The sequence below is a fragment of the Mytilus trossulus genome, chromosome 6 (genome assembly GCF_036588685.1).
Source record: "Mytilus trossulus isolate FHL-02 chromosome 6, PNRI_Mtr1.1.1.hap1, whole genome shotgun sequence".
Lineage (NCBI taxonomy): Eukaryota > Metazoa > Mollusca > Bivalvia > Mytilida > Mytilidae > Mytilus > Mytilus trossulus.
In genome coordinates this window covers 5,800,469-5,813,184 of record NC_086378.1, presented here as the reverse complement: position 1 = coordinate 5,813,184, position 12,716 = coordinate 5,800,469, and the positions used below count along the sequence as shown (strand labels likewise).

Genomic DNA, 12,716 nt, shown 5'->3' with positions numbered 1-12,716 from the left:
GAATAAATTGTGCATTCAGGTTTTTATTATTAGACTATGGAAGTTTTCAAATATATTGCAGTTTCATAACCATATTAGATTTACATGTAATTTAAACACCATGAAAATTGATTTTAAGAACTTTCATAACTAAAAACAAATTACCGGTATGTAATTCCGTCTAGGGTGTTTATCTATACTGTCGATTGTTTTTTTCTTCTTGAATATCTTATCACTGAAATATGACTATTCATGTAAACCAACATTGCTGATTGACAAATAATTCCTTAATAATTTACAAGATGTTGGTCAGTTAAAACAGGAGGTAGAGGCTTATGAAGAGTTAAGTAGACAACTATTTCTGGAATCAGCAGATTTGCATAATATGCAGGTAACTTTTCATTGTTTAGTTTACCTGGAAATTCTTAGTATGATTTCCATAAATGTTTATCTGTTTAAAGTCAATTACAAGAATTCATTTGAAAAAAACAAACGAGAAAGTTTTAATAATGAAATAAGCATATTTGTATGAAGATGATATAGGCCGTATGTTATATATTTAGCGGAATATTTATTACTGACAGTACATGTGTTTGGTTACTGATGATATCTAATTCATGACCAATTTGAAGATGTTATTATGTTCCCGTCATAGAAAAAAAGACCAAACGAGAGAAATAAGAAATTCAATTGTCATTTTGTGTATATGATGCCTAGTATAGTAGAGCATATCATTTGGACATAGAAATGCTGTTTTAAATTATAAAATGAAATAAAAATGTTTTTGACATTTTCAGTATTATCATTGCAGAGTTTTTTGTTTTAGATGGAAGGATAGCTTTATATGTCTCATTTAAATTATTTTGTCTGTTTACTTGTCAGAGGAAAGCATCACAGCAAAAAAATAAAAATAGCCTTACAAGACGTCATAATTATAACTATCTGTTTACAGGAAAGAATAGCCTATGCTGCTACATTTAAAGGAAAATATTTCAACTTTTTGGGATATTTCTTTTCTGGATACTGTATCTGGAAAATATTTATTGTAAGTATAGTTAAGGATTTTTAGGCAGTTAAGCTGCCTTATGCGAGCACCCTGGATTTGTGTGCTACCCAATAAATGCTGATCTACGTGTCATTGTTATCATCTAGCTGGCTACTATATTATTTATAACTTATTTATCAGTTTTTTCATACTTTACATTCTGGATTACAAAAAATATGACCGGAAAAAACTTAAATGATCGTTGATTTTCCCAAAAGTTTTGAAGTTGCACATAGGAAGTAGAGCACATGAGGAATCTTTATGTAGTTTATTATCCCCTGAGCTTTTGGCTAAGATGTCAAAGAACAAATGTATGAAATATTTCATCGCCGAAAATCTCTAAAGACAAGTAGTTAAGATTTCCCAAATTGCAAAACTCGTAGGAATATTGGTTGTCGTCAATACGTAGTCAACTACGTATATAAGTTCAACTAATCACGCTGTTGGCGGCAATTTTGAATTAGAAGACGAAATTTTCGTATCTTTTTAATTTGGACGCAGGAGTTCAAATTAGTGGTGATCCGGGGTCTGTGACCTTCCACTTTTGCAGTCGGACTTTCTACTTAATTACTTAATTACTAGCTACGCCCGACGGTCCTTGAAAGAAAACAAAAAAATAACTTTGCAAACATGTCTACCAAGTTCTAAAAAACGATCTCAAACTATTTCTATCATTACTATTCATGACAGCTATGTTCAAATCGTTCAACCGCTAGCTTTATACAGAAAATCGCGGATAAATAATGTGTAAATCCGAGTAAAATCGTATCTCACTTTCTGTCAAAAACAACATTGTAAACAAAATGGCTGCCGCGAGATTACAATATTGGCTCCGATTCTGGAAGCGGATAAGGGTAATCCAGGGTTTTGGGGCTATCAACTAAAGAAATCCAGACAGGTGATGAAATACAGCTATGCATGGTAAATAAATATAAATACTAGAATTGAAAATCAAAACTGTTTAAAAGAAAGAAAAAAAAGAAAATATTTTGTACACCAATTTTAATGTCAAAATCCAATACAAGTGACAGCTGGGAACAGTTTATTTAACAATATATGCTTTCCTAGTAACATTATATTTTTTTATCAGTGATAAATGTTGGTAATGCATGTTAAATGCTTTTCAAGTTAAACATATTACTGCAATTTCAAGGGGTATTTTTTTCTTCTCAATTTTAATAGGTCAGTTAAAATAGCTGAAGTTTCTTATATATAAAAAAAAAGATGTGGTATGATTACTAATGAGACAACTATCCACAAGAAACCAAAATGACCAAAACTTGGTAACTGTCATGATCCCCACCCCTAAACAATATATATTCATGTATGGGACAATATAACAAATCATATGAAAAATAGGTGGAGTTCGTGGGGCCACTCTACCCCTTTTTGTTTGAGAATTTATAACGGTCGAGATCCACAATCTTAAACAATATATATATTTATGTATGGGACAATATTAAAAATCAAATAAATTATAAGGGGGTCCCTTTGGTCACTGTACACCTTTATGTTTGAGAACTTGAAAAATTCGAGATCATCACCCCTTAACCATATATACTCATGTATAAGATTATAAATTCTAACATGACGTCCTTCAAACGCTTTGAGTATACACCCGTGGTAAAATTTGAATATATTGCATGGGCTGTTCCGATCGTACTCCCACGTCATATGCTTTTGTATGAATGAGTTTGCGACGTCATAAAACGATGACGTACGAATATGAGCATTTTACGGGAAAATACACGCTTGTATTAACGAAAATCATCACAACATGGAAACGTAAACAAACGATGCTAAAATGTGTTATAAGCCATGTTTGTTTAAACATTTAAGACATATAAGTAAATTATCATTTAAACTATTTCTAAACTATTTATATACATTATTTTAAATAGTAGTTTAAGCATGTCACTAATTCAGTTTGCTCCGTTCTTTTACTCCAATTTAAAAGTGTGTTTATTTCTGGGAATGGCAAATATCGTTCCAAAAGAATTGCCGTATTTGACCTATTAGAATCGAAATAATTCATGGGGGCTTGAATATATCTAGATTTTACCACGGGTTGTCCCTTTATGCCGATATTTTACCCCTCACTATCGCTCAGGGTAAAATATTTGTCATAAAGGGCCAACCCGTGGTAAAATCACTATATATTCAAGCCCCCATGAATTATTTCTTAAATAAATCAAATGAAATATAGGGGAAGTCCCTGTGGTCACCCTACGCCTCATGTTTAAGAACTTTGAAACAGTTGGGATCCCCAACTCTAAATTAAATGAAATATAGGGGGAGTCCCTGCAGTCATCTGATTGAGAAATTGGAAACAGTCGAGATCCCCACCTTTAAATTAAACCATATATATTCATGTATGAGAACTAATCAAATGAAATATAGGGAGAGTCCTTAGGGTCACCCTACCCACTCCTGTTTGATACTTAGAAACAGATGAGATCCCCACCCTTCAACCATATATATTCATGTATTGGATAATTTAACAAATCAAATGAAATATAGGGGAAGTCACTGGGGTCCCCCACCCCTCCTGTTTGAAAACTTGATAATGGTCGAGATCCCCACCCATAAACCATATATATTCATGTATGGCACAATATAAAAAATCAAATGAAAAATAGGGGTAGTCCCTAGGGTCACCCCACACCCTCTTGTGTGTGTTTTGAGAACTTGTAAAAGATTTAGATACCAACGCCTAAACCATATTCATTCCTGTTTTTCATTTCAAAAAGATTGAATGACATACAAGGTCAATCTCATAGGCGACACATATGCATACCACTTTGCTAGACCCTAACACCTGTCATTTTATTCCAAACTTAGACATCATGGACTTGGGGTGAAGGTGGGAGTCATTTATATTTACTATGGACAGGTCAGTCAGACCTCACCATTGATCCCTGTAGTAGTAAACATTTGTCTGATTTGTGTCTCATAACTTTTGTACTGTAAAACACAAACTCAGTTTTCTTTCCAGGGAAGCAAGTCCATTCATACTTTTACAAGCTCGTACTAAAGTCAACTTGAACTACTAACAGTCAACTAATACGAACAATTATGCTCAACTAGAAGAACTGCAATTATTGCAAATTTGTACCACTGCTGACTCATGAAAGACTCATTCGTGGTCATGTGCGTTGCTATTGAAAACCTTGATGAAATATGAATTATTTGCCTTAATGTTTAATTCATTAAATGAACATTAATGCAGAATTATATATAAATGTTTAATGTTTGTTCTTTTAAATCTTTTTAAAAAAAGTTGAAGCAACATTGCCACAGTTTTCATAATTATGTTTGCCTTGGTTTTTGGTTAACTGCCTACAGTGCTTACAGCTCTTTGATTTATTATTTGGGGCTTTGGATTTTAATGGTACACGTAGATCTTTGTTTGCCTCTGTTAAACTTTTTCACAACTTTTGTGAGACTTAGATCTTGACATTAAACACCTGTCTATTGTTGAAGAGTGTTCAATAGCTATTCACATGATTTATGTGCTTGTGGTCTTTGATTTTGGATTGCTCTCTCAATGACATATATACGTTTATTCATATTCACTGCTGTAACTCTATTTATATATATTTTTTTTTAAATCAGTAACCCAATTATTATAAAAAGCATTTATTGAGGATATTCACTGTCAAAGACATTATCAAGTTTTGAATTATTTTTTTAATGAATATTTATTTAAATTATAGAATTTTAAGTTTAACTAAAGAAAATATATGTGTAATTTATTTCAGAAAGTAGGTTATAGTAACATGTTTTTAAATTCCTATCTCCCTATAGTAAATTTGGATATGTATGTTGCTCTTTTTAAGGTTATGATATTTTCACGCACATGGTTTAATTTATTGTCAGGTACAATATGAGATTCAATTACCACAACTTTCTATACCCCAAAATGTTTATGATGCAGAGTCTACAGGTGAAACAATAATCCCTATTTTCTCATAAAAAATCTTAGGAAATTGATTTGTTTACAAACATTCGATAACTTCATTGTTTTGGCTCCTTTTTTCAATGGTCCTCTGCTCTTCAAAGCGTCACAAATGGATAGGCTCAAACAATTATTAGAAATAAAAAAACACGTCTAATATCATTGCAAAAAGATTTTTTGTTTGATATGACAAAAGAATTATTCTGTATATATTTATATTACAGTCAACAGTTAACATAGTATTTGACAGAGTAGGAAAAGTGGATCCTATAACTCGAGGAATAGACATAGTCGTCAATTATTTTGGATTTGATTTCGATGTAAGTAATAAAAATATTAACAAATGATTGAGTCACATTATGGCAGTTGGTAAAACACATCAAATAACATAATTTCAAATGATTTTAAATATGAATAATTAAACCGAGAAAATTCTCATACTCAGTTTAGACAATGCATATACTACGAGCTATTTTGAAAATTTAGTTGCTGCAAAAATTAACACTAAATAAATGATTTGGAACATTTGATATCGAAAAGAAATTGAAGGGCTACTGAATTAAAAAGTGCTGTTGAAGTTGTGTGTTATTTAAGTAATGCACACATTTTAAGGGATGAGCTTCATATGAAATAGGGTACCTCGGTGGAGGAGTTTTCTTAGTTGATTATCAACTATATCACTAGCTGGTTTATTGTGAGTTCAAATCCCACAGGTTGCAGGTGTGCTCAACTGCAGTTATAATTGACTAGGATTGTCAATTTTTCTTCTGTGTGTCTTGGTTTTCTCCGGGGACTTTGGCTTCCTCCACCAAGAAAAACTGACCACCATGAAAATAAAACATTAGTATTGAAATGGAGTTAAATACCAATCAATCAATTATGCAAACGATACCTTGTCAACACTTTTATATTATCCCAAATGAAACTACATGAAAGCATATTTTTTTTAATTTGATCTATTTTCAGATAAAATTTTGGTCCCAACAGATATCTTTTATTCTGATTGGTATTATCATCATCACATCTATTAGAGGATTTCTACTGACTCTTACTAGGGTAAGTTTATATATTTTTTAGAAAGATTCGTTCCTATTCAGTTTAACAACAGTTGCATTTGTATTTCATTTTATTAACCAGATTTTTGACAAAAATGTTGATTATTGATTTGGGGATGTATGGCAGACGGCAGGTCAGTGCTGATGGCAGCAAAATGTTTTCAGTGCATTTATCCTGAAACACTCAACCCAAGCTTTTTAAAAATAGATTTTGTTACTGACGACAAAATGGAGGTCAAATTCAATAATTACATTTTTGACTTTTACCGTTCAGGAGTTGTGGTTCTTGAAAGATTTAAAAATAGTGTTTCCAGTCGTGTCTTGTGTTAACTCATGAACTGTTGAACCAAAGCATTTTAAATTTAGTTTGTTGTTACTGATGACAAAATGGAGGTCAAGTTCAATATTGATGATTTTCACTTTTCCTCTTCAGGAGTTATGGTTCTTGAAAGATTGAAAAATGGTGTTTCCAGTCATGTTGTTGCATTTACTTATGAACCATTTAATCAAAGCTTTTCAAATTTTGATATGTTGTTACTGAGGTCAAATTTGATGTTGATGATTTTCACTTTCACCATTCAGGAGTTATGGTTCTTGTGATATTGAAAAATAGATAATAATAAATCAGGTTTGGCGTCGCTCTGACAGCCTCTTGTTTTAAATTAAATTAGTCATTTTTCTTGAGTAATAACTTATTTAATTTATGTTGATACTGATTTTTTCCATTTCCATTGCAATTTATGGATATGTTTTTTTTACTTGTTGGGGAAATATTAAGGAATAGGTTTTGATATCAGAACATGTTCATATTTTAAGATTTTTGGAGTCCTTTTCTAGTTGGACAGCTTCATTTGGTAAAAGCTTTCTCAATTTTAGGTCCTCAATGCTCGTCAACTTCATACACATTTGGCCTTTAATTTTTTTATTTCAACATCACTTCTAAGACTTTCATAGACAAAAAATGTGTCTGGCATGCACAATTTTCAGCCTGGTATCTTTGATGAGGTGTTTTTACATGTTTGTGTCAAAACAAACACTTCTTCTCCTGTCTTATGTTTGTCTGCCTGCACTTTGTGTTTCCTACTTCCCCTTTAAAATGGACTGTATTTCAATAAAAATCTTCTGTACCTTGTTGCATTGTAAAAATTTATCTCCTTTTGATTTCTGCTTACAGGTTTTATACTAATTCTTTCACTTTTATAAACATGTAATTCAAATGATATATTATATTTCAGTTTTTCTATGCCATAGCCAGCAGTAAATCATCAAATATCATTGTACTTGCTATAGCTGAAATCATGGTATGTGAAGAAAATGTCTAATTTTATTGATTATTTAGTTTCAACAAAATAACTTCCATGCATAGTGCAGAGGGAAGGCCATTCTTAGTACCTATTATAGTAATTATGGTTATTTTGAAAGTGGTCATTAATGTGTAAAATTGACTGACTCACAAACTTTAGAGACTTTTAAGTTAGTGAGAGAAAGGCAGAGTTTATTCTAATATAAAATAACTTTTATTTCTTATAATTCAATAGAATACACTAAAATAATGTTCAGATAAGAAAATTCAATCAATTGCATGTGTTGTCTTATTGTAAACTTTAAAAATCCTTTCCTCTAAAAAAATACTTAAGTTAACAGATGACTACATGCAATTATTATAGTTTGTTTTCACATTTTGTTTCTCAAATATCTTTCCTTGGAAAAATGTTCAAAATAGTTGTGCAGTCACCTGTTAAGTTAGATATACGATTCTTGTTATCTGTTAAGTTAGATATACGATTCTTGTTATCTGTTAAGTTAGATATACGATTCTTGTTATCTGTTAAGTTAGATATACGATTCTTGTTATCTGGAAGTTTGCTGGACCAGGGAATATTTCAAGATTCTTGTAGTTTGACTCAAAAGAAAATCTGAGTAAAAAACAAAAAGTTTTTAACGGCCTATTGAGTAGTTTTTCAGTTGATTATCAACGAAAGTCTAAATCCCTACCCAATACACAAACAATCTTATTACTGTATTATTACAGTTAATTGTTCATAAACTCTTAACAATGAACCACTAATTATTTATCATGGTGATCATAAATTTAAGTTAGTCAACCAAAATTTCAACTCATCCAATTTCAACTCATCAGGAGTCAAAATACATCATTTATATGGAACAAAGTTTCAAACCACAGTAAAACTTCGACTTGGCCGAAATTTCGAGTCCACTGAGTTGGAGACAACAAGAGTTAACTATATAATGATTCTATATTGAATTATCAATGTTATCATAATTAGCTGGAAGCTTTTGAAATTTACAACAAAGATGAAAGTATACTTTTATTTACAGGGGATGTATTTTGTGTCATCAGTTTTGTTAATAAGAATGAATATGCCATTAGAATACAGGTATGAATTTTAGATACTTAAACCAAATTTTAGTTACAATAAAAAACAACTAAATATGTCAGATGTTTTTATCAGTGTTTCTAAGACTTGAAATTAAAAAAGACAACATATAAAGCAATAAGATTAAACTTTAATTACAAATCAAAAAATAATGCCATTCTGTGAGAAAAAAACACATATTTTAAGATTCTTGTAGTTTGGCTCAAAAGAATAAAAAAAAAAAGAGCAATACATGTAAATAAAATGGCCAAGTGATGTTTATTTAATCCAACATGTACATGTTTAAAATTTGAAATAACCCTTAAAGACTAAAAGAATTAAAATTGTTATTTAAATTCAATTTCAGATCAATTATAACACAGGTATTAGGAGATTTACAGTTTAATTTTTATCACCGATGGTTTGATGTGATATTCTTGGTCAGTGCCTTGTCCAGTATAGGATTTCTATATATAGCACATAAACAAGCTCCGGAGAAGAACATGATATAAAGAGAATCAACAGACAATATTTATTTTTATTTGAGATTTATTATGTACTTTTGTTTTAAAGTTAATTGTTGATTAATATATGAAAAACATGTAACAATATTTGTTTAAATATTTTGTTTTAAATTCTTTAAACATTGCACAAGATGGTAATTAAGGGTAGCTTGTAGTCAGTATGTTTGTTCTGAAATACGATTTGACCCCTACTAGTAAAACCAGCTGCTGTATGCTTGCATGCCATCTATGAAAGTTGTTAAAGGCTCAGTAAGTATGGAATCTCACATGACAATCCTAGAATAGCACATCATCATTCCCCTAAATCCAATGAATTGTGCCACGAATTGGAATATAAAGACTATTTTGTTGTCTGTTTATAGATTAAACACAATTTTCAATCTGGTTTAAATTTAAGGCTTAAACTTTGTGCTCCTCAAAACAAGAACTATATGTAATCAACCTTTTTCTGTCTTTACAAAGAGTCCCCCATAAGAAAAGTGCAAGTAAGAGACAATTGAAAAGTTTAGACTGGTACCCCTCAAACAAGATATCTAGATGTCAAAATAGTCATCAACAGTTGACGGATTTCTTTACACCCTGTACTGTACTGCATGCTTTTTGTACGACTGCAAAAATTGAAAATTTTTTGGTCGTATATTGGTATCACTTTGGAGTCGTCGTCGTCTGAATACTTTTAGTTTTCGCACTCTAACTTTAGAAAAAGTGAATAGAAATATATGAAGTTTTGACACAAGGTTTATGACCACAAAAGGAAGGTTGTGATTGCTTTCGGGGTTTTGGTCCCAACATTTTAGGAATAAGGGGCCAAAAAGGGCCCAAATAAGCATTTTCTTGGTTTTCGCACTATAACTTTAAGCATATAGAAATCTATGAAATTTTGACACAAGGTTAATGACCACTAAAGGAAGGTTGGGATTTATTTATGGAGTTTTGGTTCCAACAGTTTAGGAATTAGGGTCTAAAAAAGGGCCCAATAAGCATTATTTTTGGTTTTCGCAACTTTAGTATACATGTAAGTATATAGAAATCAATGAAATTTAAACACAAGGTTTATGACCACAAAAGGAAGGTTGGGATTGATTTTGAGAGTTAAGGTCCAAACAGTTAAGGAATAAGGGGCCAAAAAGGGGCCCAAATAAGCATTTTTCTTGGTTTTCGCACCATAACTATAGTATAAGCAAATAGAAATCTATAAAATTCAAATACAAGGTTTATGACCACAAAAGGAAGGTTGGGATTGATTTTTTGAGTTTAGGTCCCAACAGTTTAGGAATAAGGGGCCAAAAAGGGGCCCAAATAAGCATTTTTCTTGGTTTTCGCACCATAATTTTATTATAAGAAAATAGAAATCTATGAAATTCAAACACAAGGTTTATGATCATGAAAGGAAGGTTGGGATTGATTTTGGGAGTTTTGGTCCCAACAGTTTAGGACTAAGGGGCCCAAAGGGTCAAAAATTAAACTTAGTTTGATTTTTACAAAAATTGAATCCTTGGGGTTCTTTGATATGCTGAATCTAAAAATGTACTTAGATTTTTTTATTATTGGCCCAGTTTTCAAGTTGGTCAAAATCGGGTCCAAAATTAAACTTTGTTTGATATCATTAAAAATTGAATAATTGGGGTTCTTTGATATGCCAAATCTAACTGTGTATGTAGATTCTTAATTTTTGGTCCCGTTTTCAAATTGGTCTACATTAAAGTCCAAGAGTCCAAAATTAAACTAAGTTTGATTTTAACAAAAAATGAATTCTTGGGCTTCTTTGATATACTGAATCTAAACATGCACTTAGATATTTGATTATGGGCCCAATTTTCAAGTTGGTCCAAATCAGGATCCAAAATTATTATATTAAGTATTGTGCTTTAGCAAGAAATTTTCAATTGAACAGTATTGTGCAATAGCAAGAAATCTTCCATTGCACAGTATTGTGCAATAGCAAGAAATTTTCAATTGCACAGTATTGCGCAATAGCAAGAAATCTTCAATTGCACAGTATTGCGCAATAGCAAGAAATATCTAATTGCACAATATTGTGCAATAGCAAGAAATTTTCAATTGGAGTTATCTTTCTTTGTCAAGAATAGTAGTTGAATCAACTTAAATCATTGTTTTTATACAATATACAATGTATATTCACTTTTACTACCAACTGATAAATTAAAACAATCTTTACCATTCAGTGATAACAAGCACTTTTTTTACATTTTAATATTTTATGATGTATTTAAAGGGGTAATTCGCGATTTTTCACTTTTAATCTTATTATGTTCATAATACCATAAAAAAAACATATTCACCAAGTTTTATTTCGATGTGAAAAGTAATAAAGAAGAAAATTGGGAATAATTAATTTTATTTTTTCAAACTTCCTGACTTATGTGACGTGTTACAAGTCTTTGAGCATGCTGGGAGTGAAATTAATCTCATTTAAGTCTTGTTTGTTAACGAACTAATTACGCTATTTAAAGCGCATCAACAACATTTGGTGTAGCTATTAACCAACGAAAAGTAAGTGATAGCCATGCAACTTTTCAAATTAGATTGTAGGATTTGTGTACGAATTCTAGTAATTTGAAGTAAATAATACAATAGAACATTTTTATGATTTTTTTCTTCAAATACTTTAAACAAATATATGAAACTGAAACGATTGATAGTGTATTAAAAATTACATGTTTGTATTCTGAACTTTTTGCTTCATTCCAGCAAACATTTTCACTTGCTTGTACTGTGGAAATAAAATGTGTATTAATTTGTGACACTTAGTAAATGTTGAATGTGTAGTTAAACTTAAGCAGAGACATATATACATATGTCATATATACATATGTCTCTGGTAATACTAAGTCTGTTCAACTGGCAAGAATACCCATAAAGCGGACAAGCAGTTTGTTCTTTAAATTGCTGTCATTGAATATCAAGAAAGAAAATAAATCCCGAAATTAATTTGAAACTTAAATACTCAATAGCCTCTAGAAAATATTCACATCCCTTGGAGTTTATTAGTGTACGTCCAGTTGCATATATTTTACATGAATGTCGGAACAATTGTGATGTCATGATGTCGAATTTCTTCCTTTATTCGAGAACTATCTAATTGATTTATAAATTTGTGATTTTACTATGTTCATAACTTTGATGAACCGAAGCAAGTATTATATCGACTTGTATTTAAATCAAATTTGTCCTATTCTTCTTTTGGTATACAATAGTCTATCAAATTCGATGATTACCGGTACATACTTGTTGGCATACGTGTATATATTTTAAATTGCGATATAGCTCCGTAACTTTCTATCCAGGCGTAGAAACGAATCGTCGACAAGTGCGTAATTTTTTTTTTAAATCAATATTTCTGGTATGTTCCAATCTGTCCTTTACTATTGACAACGATTTCGAGTATATATTACATCTTCCCATATTTAACCTTGGAAAAGAGGGTAAATAAATTTTTATTTCATCAAATCTTTTTTTTTTTTGGTATTATTTATATTTTTATTAATAATATTCTTCTTTTTTTTAACAACATAATAATATTTATTCATCTAATCTTGCTTGTTACAAGTTTCTATAAATAATATTCTTTACACCTGTAATGTTTTTATAAACAAGCGTATGAGTTTGGTAATGACTAGTATATTATATCACTTACGGACACACAAGACAGAGATGTATATTATACACCTGATAATTCAAATTGGAGAGTTATAAGTTATTGGCCGTGTACACTGCTCAATACCAGGGACATATATATGTGTATATATATGTCTC

General features: G+C 30.8%; 1 protein-coding gene across 2 annotated transcripts in view; it reads left to right on the top strand.

Annotated features, from left to right (window-relative positions):
• LOC134720654 (Golgi pH regulator-like) overlaps positions 1 to 11,701 on the top strand; it is a 28,319-nt gene extending 16,618 nt beyond the window's left edge. For both annotated transcript variants that reach the window (XM_063583044.1, XM_063583043.1), the window contains 7 exons: positions 282 to 370; positions 932 to 1,024; positions 5,207 to 5,302; positions 5,949 to 6,038; positions 7,273 to 7,338; positions 8,378 to 8,436; positions 8,783 to 11,701. In XM_063583044.1, coding sequence (XP_063439114.1) covers positions 282 to 370; positions 932 to 1,024; positions 5,207 to 5,302; positions 5,949 to 6,038; positions 7,273 to 7,338; positions 8,378 to 8,436; positions 8,783 to 8,927 — 638 coding nt within the window. In that variant the 3' untranslated portion in view covers positions 8,928 to 11,701. The remainder of the gene's footprint in view (positions 1 to 281; positions 371 to 931; positions 1,025 to 5,206; positions 5,303 to 5,948; positions 6,039 to 7,272; positions 7,339 to 8,377; positions 8,437 to 8,782) is intronic.
• Positions 11,702 to 12,716: the final 1,015 nt, after the last annotated feature.